Source organism: Rutidosis leptorrhynchoides, chromosome 11 (assembly GCF_046630445.1).
Source record: "Rutidosis leptorrhynchoides isolate AG116_Rl617_1_P2 chromosome 11, CSIRO_AGI_Rlap_v1, whole genome shotgun sequence".
Lineage (NCBI taxonomy): Eukaryota > Viridiplantae > Streptophyta > Magnoliopsida > Asterales > Asteraceae > Rutidosis > Rutidosis leptorrhynchoides.
The window spans coordinates 51,470,670-51,490,374 of NC_092343.1; the positions used below are offsets into that span (position 1 = coordinate 51,470,670).

Consider the following 19,705-nt stretch of genomic DNA (forward strand, 5'->3'; position numbering starts at 1 on the left):
CCGTATCTAGTTCAAATTCCTTAAACTCTGACAGCTATTCCGATATGGGTATTCACCTGAATTCTGAAGACTGTGTAACCGAAATGGATCAACCAATTAGCCATCATCTATTCTGGATGAATTGGGGATAGGTTCGTAGCCTACTTAATTATTGGAGACAAGAAGAAGGCGATCCCTTCCATCCACCACATTGCCCTCTTGGCGAAGAACCTGAAGCACTTACCGGCGAACCTGTTCGTAATACCATTTTCTCTCTCATCTCCAGAATATCTTGTCATGATCATATACTCTCTCAAATTCTGAATCTTATTCATTCGCTCGTCCGAACCGCCAATGATCCCGGTGTAGTAGAAGAAGTCAACGAGCTTCGCGCTCGGGTAGTGGCTTTGGAGAATATGGTGCAAAGGTTACAAGCACCAGCAGAATCTCCGGCATCAACAGTACCACCGACAACAACACCAACAGTACCATTACCACCACCAACAACATCTGCACCGCAAGCCTCAACATCACAATATGTACCTTGAACATCAACGTCATACGCATCGTAGTTACCAAGAAATACCAGCAACAATAACCGATGAAGTATTAACTTATTTCCCCTGAAGAAATTTTATGTATATTTAATATATATGAATTTTGAAATCAAAATAAATCTTTTCGTACTAAGCTATTACGTGTGAATCTTAACTGGTAGGTACTACTCGGTTAGTTCATATTACTAATATTCAATGATGTACATCCTTCCTTAACAACTTAACCATTGTTAACTACAATCTCTGTTTCAACTTAATGAATTCCATTTCATAATAAACCAAGTGTATTATTCAATTACATAATTGATTTTACATTTTCATTTTCGATGTACTCGAAACTTTCCAGAAAACATCATCTGTGCCTTGTAAGGTTCACAAAGATTCCACAAGCATCAACATCATTCACCGAGAAATAAGAATAAATAATGAAGTATCGATTACATTAGCGAAATACTCCGCAAAGATTATGTAATCTTTAATGTTTTAGAGATTAATCATTTCTAAGTCAAGTCGAAAATCAAATGAGCTTAATATGATATTAACTCATTAAATCTGTATTAGATTTGAAAAAAATATACATACATATATTTTCATAAAGACGGTAATAAAAATTCTTTTGTACAAAGTATTAATTGTGAAATCTTTAACGGGTAGGTACTACTCGAGAAATATTTAAGTTCACAATTAATATGTTACACTGTACATTCTTCAATTTTGATTCAAAAATCATTAACTATACTCACTATCTTCACAATGATACACAATCATTTCATACAAATTCAATCACATATTCTGATATCGACGGATCAGAATCCAAGCCATAACTCTGAACCGGTGACATCATTCTTAGATCTCTACATCTTTCAAAGCTATACTTTGACTTCAAAACTATGCAAGATCCTTTAGCATTGTTTTTACCAAAAATAACCTTGCAATTCCTTTTCAAAGTATCCAGTATTATCAACCATTCAACCAGTCAACGACGACCTTTCAGACTTGTAATTTTGGCATATACGTTTTCGTTACTGGGGAACCTTTCATGTTCCACCACATTAGCAGTAAATTTACCAACAACTTCATTGATCTTTGACCTTCCGAAAAATCCTTATACTCATTGAAACTGTATCATGTACTCATCCACATCTTGTAACAATAATTGCCATATCAACTACCGAAAATTAGCAATCATTATTTCGAATATCGCAGCAATTCTACGTCAACAGTTATATATACATATAATGTCTATCTTCTAGACTTACATACTTCGAATGTGAAGTTTCTGAAAAACATCCCAAACTATGAACTAGTTCTCTGAAATTGGAACAATGCTGATGAAGCAGCAAAAACTGTAAACGACCTTAACAGTCAAAAGTTTAATGATAAAGAATAGTATGGTGGTAAAGCTGAGAAAAAGAGAAGGTTTGGAACTGGAAAACAGATTGAGCAAAGTATGAAGGAGGCTGTGGAAAAATCACAAAGACTGAACCTGCCTTCAAAGAATCCAAATGATTCAGTGTCTGCTGAAATCCTTAGCCAATACCTTGCTCTTTACTCTAAAACCTTTGTGGACAATATTCTTCATCATCATCATTATCTTAAATATTCTAAGATATCATCATATCTTTCATTATAAATATCCTCGATATTTCTGAAGATATTTTCATAACCATTCTTATTTGAAATCATTCATCTCTTCGCGCTATCTGTGTTATAACATAAAAGAAACTATTTTAGTTTCTAACATCTGAAAAATTAGAAAAAATTTAATATTTTGAAGTAGTGTTGGGAACTGAAGCATGAATTAGTATAATATAATGACACTTGATCAACGTGATTATATTAGAGTAAGTCATGCTGAGTTTCTAATGGAACGTGATAAGGGTTCACAAATTCCACCCTCATCATGTGCCATGTTACACGACTCTTACATTCTAATCTCTAAACATATCAAGAAAATATTTTTCTTGATGATTCGGTCTTTTCCAGATATTCTGGTAATTTGACAAATCAAGATCGTGCCATTACAATTTCTTTCTTAGAACGTTAGCATTGTTTATCCAAAATTTCATATCTACGAATTCTGAACCATTATTCGCTTGACTTAAAGTCGGGAAGAGAAAACGAAAGCATGAAGCTCCGAAATATAAAGGAGAATATAAGCCCGATAACAACCCTGAAATTTACAAACCGTGTATATCAATGCGTATAGCAATATAAAGACACGGGAGAATGAAAAACACTATAACCCCAAGGTAATGGTAGAAGAAAATAACTTCCTTTGGTGACAGATAAAAAAGAAGAATGAATGATATGATAGCCAAGAAAATATCAAGAATCAGAACTGGATGAAGCATTTTCACAAATCTTTTGTAAGTATGAAATAAGAAAGAAGATTATAGGAGTGGTGAGAATAAATGAAACGGAAGAGGTTAATTTATAGCAAAATATCAGACATAGCAATCGAGGCAGATTACGCATTTAATCAAAGGAAATCCTAATTTCCTTAAATTCCGAAGAATCAAATCTTATTTAAATTATGAAGATTTTCTATTCCTTAAATTCCGAAAATCAATCGTTACTACATTAAGAGATAAGACGAATCTCTATTCTCCATTTCACTCTGTTACGATAACTTCTCACATACGCTTTGAGTAATCGGATTGTTTTATCCGTATTATTCAATGGTGATAAAATTCTATTTACGAACTCATATTCGTCATGAAAACATTTTTATTGTCAGCCATGACGACCTCACTCAAATTTCTGGACGAAATTTCTTTAACGGGTAGGTACTGTGACAACCCGGAAATTTTTAACCAAATTTAAACTTTATTTTTAAATGATTTAACGTTTCCGACACGATAAGCAAAGTCTATGAAGTTGAATCTCAAAATTTTAGAACTGTTTCATTACATTTGACTGCTCTCGACAATTCATGAACAATTATATGTATGTATATATATATGTACAAGTAAAAAAGACTTTCCTATAGTGAAACACTATTTGCTACAGTAAAATGACTTTGCTACAGTAAAACACTATTTGCTACAGTGAAACCGTATTTTGCTACCTGTGCGCGCTGCGCACTATGAGGTGGTGCGCGTGGCGCACTCTCCTGTAATAAAAAAAAAATTTCTTATGCGTGTTCTATTGTGTATTGGGTTGGGTTGTTACAAAACAGTTTTCTCTGATGTTTTGGGTTCATATACTTTAGTCATTGATGTCAAATGTTTCCAGTTACATTTTCTTAAATAAATGACTTGTTTTCATGATTAATGCGAATACTTTTCGGAAACGTCTCATATAGAGGGCGTGACCGCTAAACTGTGGGACCAGGAGCTAATATTCCGTTAGTGGATTCTGACGGGGTATTACATCGTGAGAAGGCAACATAGTTGGAATTTCTTCCTACGACGAATAAAGGAAGTGAAAGGGCTCTCTAATGCCTTATGATGTGTGCAGAGGTGTATACGAAATAGTTATATTTTTATTGCGAAATATTATTAAATACGATACAATTTTACACAGATTATTTATTTATTTATAGAGTGGATATACCTAAACCTTACTATAACACTTATAGGCAGTGTACCTAATCGTATAGTAGTGTAGTTTTTATTAAGTCCGGTTCGTTCCACAGGGAGACGGCTGAGTTTAACGCTATATTTTTAACAACTATATTTATACAAAATATTTATAATTATATATAGTATTATTATTATAAAAGGGGGTTTTTTTACCATTTAATGACCGGTTTGTCGATTTTATATTTTAAGCATAAAGATAAATGACGATAATATAAATGAAATAATTTAAATTGCGATAAAGTAAATTGCAGTAATTAAAATGACAGTAAATAAAGGTTCGATGAAATATGAAATAAAAGTATTATGCTTATTTAAACTTCCGTAATCATGATGTTCGACGTGTTGATTTTAATTTATTACCCGGGTTAATTGTCCTTTGTCAGGGATTATTTGATACCTATTTGGTTTTTGTCCATAATAGTCCATCGGTCATAATTATAAAATGCTCGTCAAATTAACCTTATTCCTGAAGTCAAATATTCCAACTAATTAGGGATTCGAACTGTAACAAGGTTTTAATACTTTGTTAATAATTACACCAGGTTATCGACTGCGCATAATCCAAGGTTTTAATACTTTGTTAACAATTACACCAATTATCCTTGTATGTAATCCACCCCTTTTTTAATGAGACATGAATATTAATTTACCCACTTGATCAGAATGAATAATCAATTACCCAACCCGAATAATTAATTAAATGATCGTAAAAGATGTCGTATAAACGTCACTAAATAGGACATACATAATCATTTTAATAATTATTAGATTAACTAATTTGAAGATAGGTTCAACAGGTTCCAATGAGTTGTCGCTCAATTAGACAATACCCCCTATCTATTAGTAGTCATAGTCCAATGTCCACAAGTGTCGGTCTTTTGTCCAAACCTTAATTATGGTACAAAATCTAATAACCCCGTCTTAATATTTAGTCTAACATCACGATTACTTTGGCTCAAATAAGCATAATAATAACTTAGTTACGAGACATTAATTTAAAAAGGAAGAACATAGCTTACAGTGGTGATTAATCGCGTAGCGTTGCACGGACAGAATTTCGACTTAAAACCCGTAAAACATTCTTAAAATAACCTTATTATTATTAACTTAAAATTAAAATTAAAATTATAAATATAAATATATATATATATATGTATGTATATATATATATATATATATATATATATATATATATATATATATATATATATATATATATATATATTGAGAGTGAGATAGATATTATGTTGGTACATAACTCGTCCGAAAAACTGACTTTTTATAGAACTTGACCTGCTACAGTAACTCATGCGGTCGCATGAGATTTTAGTGCAAATCTCATGCACTCGCATGGGCTCATGCACTCGAATGAGTTTTATGCCTATTTCCCATGCGATCGCATGGCCGTCAGATCCAGCTCACATATTTTTTGTTTGCTAGTTTGTCGACGTTATTTAATATAATATATAATATATAAATAATTTATATAATTATTTAAATATTATATTATATTCTTGTGCATAGTTGACTTGTAATTTTAGCTCCGTTGCGTCGCGCGTTGATAGTTGGCTCAGGTCCCGGTTCCGGTTTTTCGAACGTCCTTTCGTATAATTTAATATCTTGCACTTTGCGTTTTGCGGCTCGTACTCTTATCATTTTGAGACGTTTCTCATCAGTAAATTGAACCACTTGAATTATATCTTGTACATTTGAGCTTTTTGGTCATTTGCATCTTCAAATCGTCATTTTCTTCTTTTGTCTTCGCACTTATTTATTTAAACGACTATTACATAAAAATAGAACAATTGCAACTAAAAGCTTTACATATTGGAAGGATATTGATACTAAATATATGTTCCTTTTTAGCATTATCACCTTATTTGTACGATATGATGCAAGAAATGAATCCTATTATAGCGATGCAAGTCATCCTAGCTATAAGATGAAACTGAATATACTAAGCATGAAATCAGTCGCTTTCTATGTCAATTTCTATTTAGAAAAAAGCCTCGTGAAAGCTATCGCTTTATAGAGGTGCCTCGCTGATGCCTTCATTTTTCTTTTTTCATCTCTTTATGATATGCTATCTTCCTTTAGCTGCCTTCTCTCTAAACCCAGCTAAACCAATAGCTTCCGGTGCCGTCCCGGCCTCCGACATCTCACCGGAGGTCCGATGATTCTTCTTTCCCACCTTCTTTTCCCTTTCTCTCAGATCTGTGTGTGTTTGACCTTTTTTCGACGATTTTAGGTGCGACCGACATCCTTCAGGCATCTCCGATGACACGGTCGGTGAATGCCTCGTGCATTTTGTGTTTAAGGGATTCGTTTGGTAAGTTATCCTCTCCGTCGTTCTTGGTTGCTTTTTCCGGTCGGTTTTGGTCCTCATTGTTCCGACGACCTTCGGCCTACCTCGAAAGTTCTCATGCGGCGATCTCCTGGCGAGATCTGAGACTTTGGAGGTGGTAATGGCCGTTTTTTGTCTTTGGTCGTTGTCTTCCCAACTTCCGGTCGTCAGATCTAGGGCGTCGGTGCACTGGCGTATTTTTGCCGAATTTGTTTCCGGTTTTCTGTATTTTGTGGGTGTTCATGTCAGTCGGTCTTATTATCTGAAAATGGTGAGTATTTGTTATTTTGTTGCTACTGTTTCTGTCCCATCGTCGACAGGAGGTGTGATGGCCGGAATTCGTTTTGTTTTCCGGCTGTCGGACGTGTTTGTCGTTTTAGGGTGGGTTGGGTTATAGGCTAGCTATGTTGGTTCCGTTTCACTCCATCTTCCATGTCGTCGTTTCCTGTTCGGGCTAGAACGACGTCGTTGCCGCCGTAGCCGACTTTGTCGATATCGAAAAATGAGGTTTTCTGTTAGGGCTTTTCGACCGCCCGTTCGGTTGTTTGGTCAGTATCAGAGGGTTCCTTTGGTTTGCTGGTCTCAGTGGAGGTGTTCTTGGATTTCCCTGTGGACATAGCTTGTTGGTTTGCTGTTGATCCGATGTGCTCTTTGGATCGGGTTGGTGCGGTAGTAGATCGGGTGGTGTTTCTCGAGTCTGGCCGGGCTCGGGGTGTATATCGTTAGTATCGAATTGTAGCAGGGATGCAGTTTGGTCGTGATTACAGCCTCTTATGTTTGTCAAGTTGTAATAGAGTTTGAATAGTTTTCAATTTCAATGGTTGTATGTTTTGAGTTCGATCACGAACTTCAGATCATCAGAACTGGTCATTGTTGTAATTTGTATCGTACTTGATTTTTTTGATCTATTTATATATATTTGCAAAAAAAAAAAAAAGCAAGTATATGCAACTCATACTTACCTACTTTATATTTATTCATAGAAATTTTCCAACTTATTGATATTATTTTAATCATAAATTTAGTACTAGAAAATATCAAAAAATGAAAGTATGAAACCAATATTTATACATATATGAATTATCAATTGAAACTTGACAAGTTAATGTTTATATTGTCCGTTGTCTTTTTATTATTTTCATATTCCGTACACCTTAAAAAAAAAGTGCAATATTTTTACATGTACCACTTTTACACACCATTTTAAATTGGGAGTATAATATAAAAAGTCAGCCATCCGTTAAGGAGTGTTGTGTGGGGGACGGTGACTTTGGCTCCGATTTTGTCGTAATTAATAACCAGCGGAGGATCTTACGGGCTCCGTTGATGTGCCATCTTCTTAATACTATACTATACGAAAACTTTAACATTTTAGTTTTAACTACTTTTTGTTTTTAACTAGTGATTCTTAAAAGAGGATAAAAAGTATGCGCTTCGTTGCGGGGTTATTTTCATCGTTTAACGATCGGTTAATTAAACGTTAAAACAAATGGTTAATGGTCGGACAATTAAATGATCAAAAATAAAGGGACTAAAAGGAAAGGGAAAAAAGAAGTAGGAGAAAGTTTAAAAAATAAATTCGTTGCGAGGTTGTTTTTTTCGATTAATAGCCAGATAATATAACATGTAAGGAAACGGTTGACGGTGAGATAACTAAGTGTCTAAAAAAAATAATGGAATGAAAAAGGAAGGGAAAAAATGAAGTGAAAAGAGTTGTATAAAAAAGTATTGTAAAAACAAAGTTAAAAAAATTAAATTAAAAAAACTGGTTTATCAAAATACTCCGAAAGTTGAGAGTATTTACAGCCTCATGACCATGAAGAGTGTTAGGCTAATCACATTTGGTATTACTGATAATAATAAATAGCATCAAAGAATTCATATTTACCTCCTCTTATTATACAAAACTACTCCGTATAATATATAATGTATAATAATAATAATTAATAATAATAAATATAATTATAATATAATAATAATAATTGGTACGCATGCTTACACAAAATATTTTCAAATAAAGATTTAACTTTAAAAAAAACCAACATTTACTAAATTTAACTAAAAACAAAATTTATTTTACTTCAACTTTGATAAATTCGTGAATCAAAATAAGCTCATGTTAAGTAACTGTTGCGAGATACTTTACACTATCCACCTCTCCGATCCACTTAACCTTCAATGACCTTTGCTGATTTCTTTCATTGCGACTTTTGCCCAGACAACATCGCCGACGATTCATCTCCTCCAGACTTATCTCATGCTAGCAAACCTCCTCCGGAGAATAATGGGACAATCTCGGATTGCACAATCTTTATTGGAAGGCTAAGGGTTGGTTTCGATAAGGTTGTACGATTGTACCTCACGATGCTTGCGACAAGCATGGGTTTGTCATCGAGTTTAAATGTTGGTCGAAATGCAGGTATGCATCCGTTAAATTCGAAAATCATGACGTCCTTGCTTTGGTTGTTCTTGCTTTGAACCGAGCTCTTTAACTTGGTAAACCTTTGTTCGTCGGTTGTCCTCTTCGACTTAGACCACAGTTTGGTTCCAAATTAGCATCTCGTATGTGTGTGCGTAAAAAGGAAATGAGAGTTAACCATGATTTTAATTTCGATTAAGTTAACAAACTGAGTTTAAGAGTGATTCTAGTTGACCATCGCCCTTTTGTGAAAGCGAAGTTACTGACATGTCTTACCCGTAGGGGTGCCCTCGTTAACATTTTAAAATGGGGGTTGTTCGACTTTGTTGTTGTTTGCTCGAACGAGGATAACAATGCCAAACTCATTGTCGAACACCTACGTGTTAATGATTTTCTCATCATCAAACTTTTACCAAATGAGCCGACGGTTTCTTCCCTTCCGTATGGGTTGCTATTTCTAGTTTTTTGGCCAAGTATTTCCCGGCTGGAAAATATCTTGGAGGTGGTGAAACTCACCCTTGGGAAAGGTTTGGTTACTGGCAAAAATATCTTGAAGGCGGGATAATATCGATGGTTTATTCCCTCTCTGGTTTCCGACATCATTGATGAAGTTAAGAATAATCTTAACTCGGATCCATGGTTATCTGATCAAGTGAAATCTCGGACTTAAGTTTCATTGATGGACTTGTTAACGATGGTTTCCCCTGGAACTTAACGCGATGTTGAATCGGACGATTGGGTTTGGCAAATTGATCCCGGTTAAGGAGGTCGGTGTGCAATAGATGGATTGATTAGGGGTAATGATGATGTTGTTGTTAATTAGGGCCTTGCTCCAATCGGTGTAGATACATATTCAAACCACTATAAATCTGTTAGTCAAGCAGTGAAAGCTCGTGTTAATAGTGGCCCCTCCGACACTATGAACGATACACACATAAATCTGAACGTTACGAATTGTGGGTATTAAGAGTTGGGTCATAGTGCTGTTGAGTCGCATTCGAATACCGAAAAAGTCTGTTGCCCATTTTGTGCCCCTGATTGTATAAGTGATTGTCGCTATGAGATGCATAATCAAACAGGACGTGGTCTTGATAATGCTTCAGAACCTTCTATTTCCTTGGTTTCGAGTGCCCCGGTGTTTTCAAACAATCGAATTTGAAGCCTTTATATAATGATATGCTTATCGGGAATGCGCCAATACTTGTGCCGGAGGAAGTTGATGCTAGTTTGGTTAACGTTAAAGTTGTCAAACATTCTTCGGATCATATTGGTCATATTAGTTCTTCATCGAATGCGAGTTGTTTTGATTCAATCCCTAATGAAAGTGATTTTGTTAATTAAAACCCCGAGAGGCCTAGTGCAAAGGTGCATGGAATGCTCCAAAGGAGACCAATGTTCAATCATCACTATCTACACTTTGTGTGGGTGGGTGCGTGGGTGGGTGGGGGGGGGGGGGGGGGGGGGCATTGCCTTTAGTAGGAAAGCATGGATTCAAAGGTTTCGAACAATTTTGCATCTCAAATCAAAAATTGATATTGATTAGCCCAAGTTTGATAAGGCTGCCGGTAAAAAACCAATTAGTGAACTTCCAGATGTAGCAGTCCAAGCCTTAAAGTGTTATACACATTTTTAGTCGAAATATCGGTATTTAGCCTTATTATTTTGAGTAGTATTGAAGATATTTTGGTTCACATTTGATTAAAAAGTGATGATTTGGAAGATACAATTGTTTGGTGGGGCATTGGGGGTGACTTTAGCAAGATTTCGGCTCAGAAAATGTTGAAATGAAGATTTCTGACTAGTAACAAAAAACATACATTCAACACAAATTTCGTAACTGCAATTGTTAGGATTAGGGTCACGAAAATGCCATTTTGACCGGAATTGTTGGATTATTGTCGCGAAGAGGAAATTATGGTCGCGTAGAGCAACAAGGCTCATAGGGCTCGTGGTCGCGAAAATTAAGTCGACATGTTCAATTTTTTTAATTCAAATTCATCTTAAAACCTCTTTATACTAGAATAATTATAAGTATTGAATTCTTAATACATTTTCTCTCCAAACAAGGACTTGCTATTAATTTCTATTACATGGATATGATCAATTTTCTATATGTGTGATAGTTTAAGTGGTATTTTCTAGTTCAAATTTAAAGGTCGGTTTTCACACATCGTTTTACATACCTTAACGAATTGATGAAGAACACTAGAGTGGATAAGGTCAATGCCATCCTTACTAAGTCCGACGCTCCGTCCAAAACCTCAGTCAAGCCTAAAAAACCGTGAAAGAGAAGGCCGATACAAGGTGACAAAATGAAGAACTTTACGGAATTCGTGAAGGATATTGATTGGGTATATTTTGGTTGGTTGTCTTCATTTTTTACGTTGTTGTATCCGAGATGATTTTCAATCTTGCGGATGCATTTTGATTGTTATCCCTCTTTTGATTGGTGTTAGGTGTTTGTCATCTTAGTTTGATTGTACACGTTTCTATAGTTTAGTTTAGTGAGCTCTCGTTTTTAGGTGTTTTTTTTTTTGTTCATAGATAGAGCTCGAATGTTTGCTTGATCTTCAATTTGTTATATTGGCATTTCATTCTTTTTGATGAAGTGTTTTCATTTTGTTTTATATAAGATTTTTTGAAAAAAAGAAAGTAACTATGTGAAGTGCTCGTTATAAATTATTAACTTTAAACACTGTAATGAATAACATAATTTAATAGTTTCAGCTAAGAAATGTAGTAGGTGTTTTTCACTTTATTGTTCGCATTATTTTTCTTATTTTTTCAAACAAATTATTATATACGTAATATTGAATATTGTTGTTGTTTAAACAAATTATCCACATAAGATAAGTATTATGAATAATTAAACTTCAAAATTTAACTTTATTTATTATACTCTCAAGCCTCATTCATTCATCGTGAAAAGTTTTAACTAGTTATATTTTGAATATAAGAACAAATTTGGTAATCAACTAATATATTTAAGTATTCAACATAATTTAGTTTAGTAGAAAGACAATAAAAATGGAACGAGAGAGCATATTAATTGGTTAAAACCCGAAGTTATATTGTATTATTAAATCAAATTAGGACGGTGGTCCTTAGTGTTTGCCCAAAATTTCATGGATGAATTTAAAGTATTTTTCTGTCATTGATGACTCTAATATTTGAAAATGTTGTATCGTTGGTCACTGAATTTAAAGGAAGACATTTCTCCATTATTAATTTGCATCACGTGAGATGCATACGAGAGCTTTTTTATCATTTATTATTAATAATAAAGATTTATCTAAAAGATGTTCTTAAAACTATATTACCTCTTACATACTAAAAGAGTGTCAAACTTTGTCGTTTGGACCTCTTTTAGTTTTTCCAACGACAACCACAACAATAATTTCACTTCCGACCCCTCTTTATGTTAGATAATAGAAGTGGCGAATAAGGAAATGGTAGAATATGCTGACTCGAACCACGGATTAGAACTTCATGTATATATATTGCCGACAAGTATGTTTTTAGCATTACTCATGTTAGTATAAGACGAGAGATTACCTGACGAGTTTGTCATGTGTGACATTGCCCTGGTCCATATATATACCAAGAATCATATGGACAATCAAGTGACATAGTATGCATTGCTTGTGCGATGTCTGTTGGTGTGAAGCTTGTATATGAAATATACCTGCTGAGGTGTTAGTAGGCCCACTAGAATTGGGCCTGACCCAAGGTGTCGATGGGAAAGAGCAGGAAGGAGTAGCCCATGACTGATTCTGTGTGGCCCACTAGTTAGCAAAAGCCCAAGGTGGGTATGCCATTTGCCTAGAATAATCTCTTTGTGCATAACCACGTGCACGCCTACGATTGCCTCTGTCACACCCACGTCCCCTATTCCCGTGGTTTAATGGTTGACTATAATTTCGACCGTTGAAGACAACAGTGGTGGAGAAATGAGTGTGATCAGAAGGGTTGTTAGTGGTGGTGTGAAGGACTGCTCCCCCGGTGTTTTCTATCGAAGAGGGCTACTTGGCTTTGCAAGGTTCCTCTAGAATAAGCTTAAGGTGTGCATTATAAAACTGAGGTAATGTGTCTGATTGTTGGATCATCATTGCTACACCATCGTAGCTTTTAGTAAGACCGGTCATGAGTTGGAGAACAAGACGTTGGTTTAGAACATGACAACCAACGTTAGCTAACTGATCAAGAATCACCTTAAATGCTTGGCAATCAGAGGACTTGTTTGGGAAATTCTATAAATGAGTGTTAGAGAACTGATTTTCCAAGTAAACTGCACGAGAGTTCTTGTTGTCTTAGAAGATATTTGCAAGTGCTTCAATTCCCATGCGTTTTGAGCAGTGGTGTCGGGTGTTAAGATAGTGTGTAGCAAATCATTAGATCATCCATAGATCCATTGTAGGACGATAATATCAATTATGAACCATTGTTCATCAGTCGGTGCATCAGGTTTAGGGGGAGAGGATGATGAATCAACTTTCGGTTTAGATGGTATGATGTGGTCTAGGACATTGTATGTCATACAGTGGGTCTTAAACAGCTCAACCCATGATGAATACTAGCCATTTTCCATTTCCATGGTGATGGGAACAAGGTTTTTGATGTCATTCACAGTTAGGGCGGGATGGATTTTGAAGTCGGACATTGAAAAGTAGAGAAAAAAAAAACGATGAAGTAAAGATAATATGGGCGGCGATTTTAGGGTTAGAGAAAGAGTTTATATGATACCGTGTAAGAGATAATGTGATTGTCTCTCATTGATGCATCAACGTGTACATATATACATAAGATCAGTGTTGTAAAAGTCGGCAGACTTGACCGACGCGTCGGCCGATGCGTCGTTTTTTTGGGTTCTCCGTCCCGTTTTTTCTGAAAACGACTCAAAAGACGGTCAAAGCTAAAAGTTCGGTCAAAGTCTGTAAAAAACGGTCAAAGTTGGTCAAAAAAGGTCAAAATCAGTCAAACTTTCGTCAAGATGTGATATGTTTTAAAATTAGGGTTTGTTTTCATTTTTTGGGCCGCTCTTTTCTCCGTGTCCTTACTGATTATGTACTTGGTAACATTAATTGAGTTTGAAGTTTGATTGTATTTAAATTCAAGTTCTTATTTAAGAAATTTATGGTTTAAAATCAACTATTTTATACATATATAAATATATATTTAAGAAATTATTAATAAAGTCAACGTTGGTCAACGACCGATGCGTCACCGACGCGTCACCGACTCGGCCGATGCGACCTTTTTAGGTCTCGACCAATGCGTCCCCGACTCGCGACTTTTACAACCTTGCATAAGATACATAACCCAATATAGGAAGGATATACTCTATACAAATATAATATATGATAGTTAATATATGACTTATGACTATGTTATTATATGATAGCTAATACATGACTAAACTATTATTATGCATTATAGTCATGTGAGATTTGTTAGTTTAGAGACACAGCTTGTAGGGATAGAGGGGGTGCTTACATCTGTAATCTAATAATTTTTTCATTAACTTTAATGTTGAAGAGAGAAAATATTAAGTTGGGTTAACAGTGGCGGATCTAGAAATTGTAGTTACTGGTGTCACTAATTAAATGTTAAAAAAAAAAAATTACACTATCCAATGGTGTCACTAAAAAAATTTACACTATCGAGTGGTATCACTAGTTAAAAGAAAACAAAAATTTCCGCTGCATTGCGTATTTCACTGGTAGCCTTATAGATCCGCCCTTGCGAGTTGGGATCTCTTATGACCCGATGACGATTGTACATCTCAAGTCGGTTGACGAGTTTTAGTCCCTCGTTGGTTGGATATCTATTATAGATTGAAAGTTGAGGGAACTTTACGCCTCCCTATTGCGAGGTTTAAGTGGTTCATTTAGATGCGAGAAATTAATCTTTATTATTGAACATATTGCAATATTACAAATGTTTAATGATATGATATTGCTGGAAAAATAAGCTTCAATTGTTAAATTGATTATTTGTTTGAAGGTAAGAAAATATATATAATGTAATAATAATAATGTTTTTTAAATTGTATGTTTTTGTTCATATTAATAAGGGATTATCACCAAAAAGCCCATTTTCTTGAACTTGTTTGCGTGAGAGCCCATAAAAAAAAAAGTTTGACAATTTACCCTCGCAAGAAGCAAGATGCCTCTTGCTCCCTTGCGCCTTGCGTCCTTGCGACCTTAGTCACACTTGAGAGCAAGGAGCAAGGAGCAAAGTGCATCTTGCTCCCTTGCTTCCAGGTGGAAGCAAGGACGCAAGGTGCCTCTTGCTCCCTTGCTCCCAGGTGGAAGCAAGGTGCCTCTTGCTCCCTTGCTCCCAGGTGGAAGTAAGGTGCATCTTGCTCCCTTGCTCCCAGGTGGAAGCAAGGACGCAAGGTGCCTCTTGCTCCTTTGCTCCCAGGTGGAAGCAAGGACGCAAGGTGCATTTGCTTCCTTGCTTCCACCTGGGAGCAAGGGAGCAAGAGTCACCTTGCTCCCAGGTGGAAGCAAGGGAGCAAGAGGCACCTTGCGTCCTTGCTTCCACCTGGGAGCAAGGGAGCAAGAGGCACCTTGCTCCTTGCTCTCAAGTGTGACTAAGGTCGCAAGGCGCAAGGGAGCAAGAGGCATCTTGCTCCTTGCGAGGGCAAATTGTCAAACTTTGTTTTTTATGTGCTCTCACGCAAACAAGTTCAAAAAAATGAATTTTTTGGTGATAATCCCTATTAATAATCGTAATACACAGAGAAGTAAAGCCCAACTATCATACATATACCAATCCAATAGGGCCAACAGGCTATTTAAAATCGGGCCCAACAAAGCCCGTAAATCGAACCCTAACTCAATCTTTTTATACATAAAATTCCATCTCTAACAACAAACCTTTATACCGCAGCCGCAGAAGATCACTCAAACCCCTAAAAATGGTGAACGGATCAGGAATCTGCGCAAAGGAGGTGGTTGTTGATGCTCGCCACCACATGCTCGGTCGGTTATCGTCAATTTTAGCCAAAGAGTTACTCAATGGCCAATCCGTCACCGTCGTCCGTACCGAAGAAATATGCCTCTCCGGCGGTCTGGTTCGCCAGAAAATGAAGTACCTCCGATTTCTTCGTAAGCGAATGAACACGAAACCGTCTCACGGTCCCATTCATTTCCGTGCTCCTTCTAAGATCCTTTGGCGTACTATCCGAGGGTAAAACCCTAATTTCGAATACACAAATTGCTTTATCGTTGTTTGTTTGCGTTATTACATTGCATTTTTTTCATTTAAGCTGTATTTATATCATTATGTATCTATTGGCTTGTTTGTGTGTATAGAAGAGTTATACTTGTATGAACTTAGCTTGAGAATTTGAATATCTAGTTTATACGTATATTAGCTTAGTAGTTAACACATTGTTGTTGTTGCTATAAGGCGTTGATTTTGACTTATTTATTGAAGAGTTGGTTGATCTGTGTAAAAATTTACTCCTTTTACCATTAAGATAAGACTTTTGAGCTAAAAATGAATAGGATAATTTTTATTTGGCATGTTTATTATTGTGTTGGAAGTTTTATGCGAAGAATCATTAGATGCATTAAGCATCATATTAGTTCAATTATTTTCATGAAATTTTTTGATCCTGTTAGTATTACATTATCTAACTATATGATATGAGAATGCGTTATAATTTTCAAGAAATCTTTTGACATGGTATGATTACTTGCTACCATAATCCACTTATCTTGATCACATCATCACTGTAGCTTATTTGTGGTTTTTAGATTTTTTCTTATAATATGTATGTTTTTAAAGTATACAAGCCATTTCAAGTATACCTGTATCAGTCTTGAATACATCTTTGTGTGTAACCTGTATGAAATGTCCATTTATGAGTTAATGTAAAAAAAATGCTTCCGTTTGGATTGAATAGGATGATTCCACACAAGACCAAAAGAGGAGCTGCTGCACTTGCTAGGTTGAAGGTCTATGAAGGAGTCCCTACTCCTTACAACAGGAAGAAGAGGATGGTCATCCCTGACGCCCTCAAGTGAGTTATAACATTAATAAATACTTTTAGCAAGTACTTTAAGTATATAGTTCATGCTTGATACATGTATTTATATACTAGATTTGTTGAGCTTTAAGATTGATTTTGTGTACCTTATTTAATGTAGGGTATTGAGGTTAACTGCTGGACACAAATTCTGCTTACTTGGACAGCTTTCAGCCGAAGTTGGATGGAACCATTACGGCACCATCAAGGTATATATATCCATTTTTACATTGGAATTTTCTTTTAAATAATTATTAAGTAATTACATAACTGCCAACTCCAGATGTAATACTGCCCATATAATTGTACCTAATGTAACTTTGTATTGTTGATTGTTATCTTAGTTTGTTAACTTAATATTTAATGATTGGGGCCTTATCTACTTTCTAATATTGTCAAAGGTTATTATACATACAGTAAATATCGTAACACAAGGTTGGTTTTTTATCTACTACTGTAACATACAGTATACAAAGTTCTCTATTAAATAATTAAAGAGTAACAAAACACTTAAATGACCTGCACTTTCTTTACAAACACCTGATAACATCCTGTTTATGGATGTTTACTTTGTGTGTTAAATAAATACTTTTACTTCATTTATTCTCCTTGCTCAAAAATTATAATTTGATCATGTTTCTAATTTACTAATAATTTACAGGATCTCGAGAAGAAGAGAAAAGAGAAAGCCCAGATTGTGTACGAAAGAAAGAAACAGCTTAACAAACTACGAGCTAAGGCTGAAAAATCTGCAGAGGAGAAACTTGGTTCCCAACTTGAAATCCTTGCCCCAGTTACCTACTAAAGGTTTTAAGCTTAGTTTGTTCCTAGAGATTTTGTTTTTACGGCGGGTATTCTCATATTTCACTTTTGAAATACATTTGTGTTGATTTGTGTCTTAAATCTGTATGCCAAGATTATTATGTCAGTTTTATTTTTTTTAAGATTCTGATACTTCATTTTCCACATTCCTGGGTAGATGTTAAAGTTTATGCATACTAGGCAGTTGACCAGTTCATCTTCTTCGAGTATAACCTGCTAACTGTTTATGTTAATTGATACCAACTAACCCAATGGTGATAATAATACATATTTGATCTTACCTTGACAATATGGAAGTGGAAATATTATGAAATAGATAGGTCGATAGCAAATGAAATACTGTAATTTATGTGCAAGTGTAAACATAAGACCATACTGTAACTACATTTTTGAGAACAATTTGAGGGCCACAAATAACAGCAGTAACTGTTCTTAGACCTTAGTTACTCCTTTACAGTTCTAAATTACCTTTTTAATGTGAGCTATAACAGTCTTCTAAATAACGCAGCGTTTGTGTCCTTTATTCACGCCTATGTGGTATGACAAACAAACCCTCCACAAACGCATGTAGTGGGGGCATTTGTCAAAAAAATGTTGGGGCATTTGTCAAAGAGTAACATAGGAGATAATGTGCTTTTGTGATTTTTTTAATTGAGATTTGAAATTTTTTTTTTTTTATCTTTTTTCACTACTTTTTAATCAAATTTTCAATTATATTTTGTCACATCAACAACAACCTTCCTCATTATAACTCCCTTATTTCACTATCATTGTCATGTTTACGTCATAACAAATTAGAACGTCTCATCCACTCCACGTCTATCGTACCTTCGGAACTCTTAAAATAATAAAAATTTGATAATGACAGCATGTCATGCCAGCCAGTATTTTCGGTGCTTTGTAGTTTCTAAAGTTTGTTTAACTAATTATTCCTGATTTGTACGTATATGAATTATGAATTCCATATTAAATTGGGCATCGTGCCGTACAAATCTATCTAATACGGAGTAGATAGTTTGGGCTTATTTGTTGTATCTGAAATTTATGTAGTGTGTACTACGGAGTCCTCCGTACTAATTTATGCTAATATTACTCCATAATATTTAATTTAATACAGTATGAATTGGATCTTATTTTAATGATTAGGATTCAAAATACAAAACGAACATTCGTGCACCCCACTCTTTTTTCTCTTGTTAAATTGTTCTGCATTATGGACTACTATGAATCATTCCAAATGATTGAAATTGTACTGCATCATTATTATTAATTTTGTTTATTATTATCATTATTAATTTTTAATTTTCATTTATTATTAAATTATAATTATTAATTATTAATATAGATTATTACAGTATTATTATTATTATTATTATTATTATTATTATTATTATTATTATTATTATTATTATTATTATTATTATTATTATTATTATTATTATTATTATTATCTTAAATGTAAATTGTAATAATATTTAAAGAGTAAATGGTACTTCCTCTATTAATACGCCTAAAAGGTTTTATACATTTTGTCATTTTAAAAATAATAATTAACTGATATATACAATACTTTGTAGTATGTAACACTTTTTAATATGTTAACAACAGTTACAAAGGTTATCATTAGAAAAAATTATAAGGTTAATGTGTCCTTAAAAACTTTTAACTTCTTTGTTAATTGCAATTTTACTAGTTAACTTAGCATGCTCGAGACGGAATAATCATTTTATCATTATTTAATAAGTTCAATGAGCTACTCCTTCCAGCATATTAGCTTTGTAAATGAATAAGTTTTACATTTGATTACACTAAGTTGATGCTCTACATACCTAATCTGTATGATTACAAGTGGAATGTATCATGAGTAGAGAACAATATAACATGATGGTTTGACCAAGAACATGTGCATGGAATAATAGTATGAGTGAATTCCAATATTATATCAACTTAATCATGTCT

At 34.6% G+C, this 19,705-nt stretch overlaps 1 protein-coding gene across 1 annotated transcript; it reads left to right on the forward strand.

The window, feature by feature from the left end:
* Positions 1–15,776: 15,776 nt before the first annotated feature.
* LOC139876668 (large ribosomal subunit protein uL13w-like) lies at positions 15,777–17,762 on the forward strand. Its single transcript, XM_071864027.1, has 4 exons — positions 15,777–16,080; positions 16,802–16,918; positions 17,046–17,133; positions 17,586–17,762. Exons 1-4 carry the CDS (start codon positions 15,809–15,811, stop codon positions 17,727–17,729), a joined length of 621 nt encoding a protein of 206 aa, XP_071720128.1. The 5' UTR covers positions 15,777–15,808; the 3' UTR covers positions 17,730–17,762.
* Positions 17,763–19,705: the final 1,943 nt, after the last annotated feature.

Bases quoted from the DNA above. Each gene is read 5' to 3' on its own strand.
- LOC139876668 (XM_071864027.1), top strand. From the start codon at position 15,809: ATGGTGAACGGATCAGGAATCTGCGCAAAGGAGGTGGTTGTTGATGCT. The intron at 16,919-17,045 runs GTGAGTTATAAC...TATTTAATGTAG, and splicing joins GTCATCCCTGACGCCCTCAA to GGTATTGAGGTTAACTGCTG. The intron at 17,134-17,585 runs GTATATATATCC...AATAATTTACAG, and splicing joins ACCATTACGGCACCATCAAG to GATCTCGAGAAGAAGAGAAA.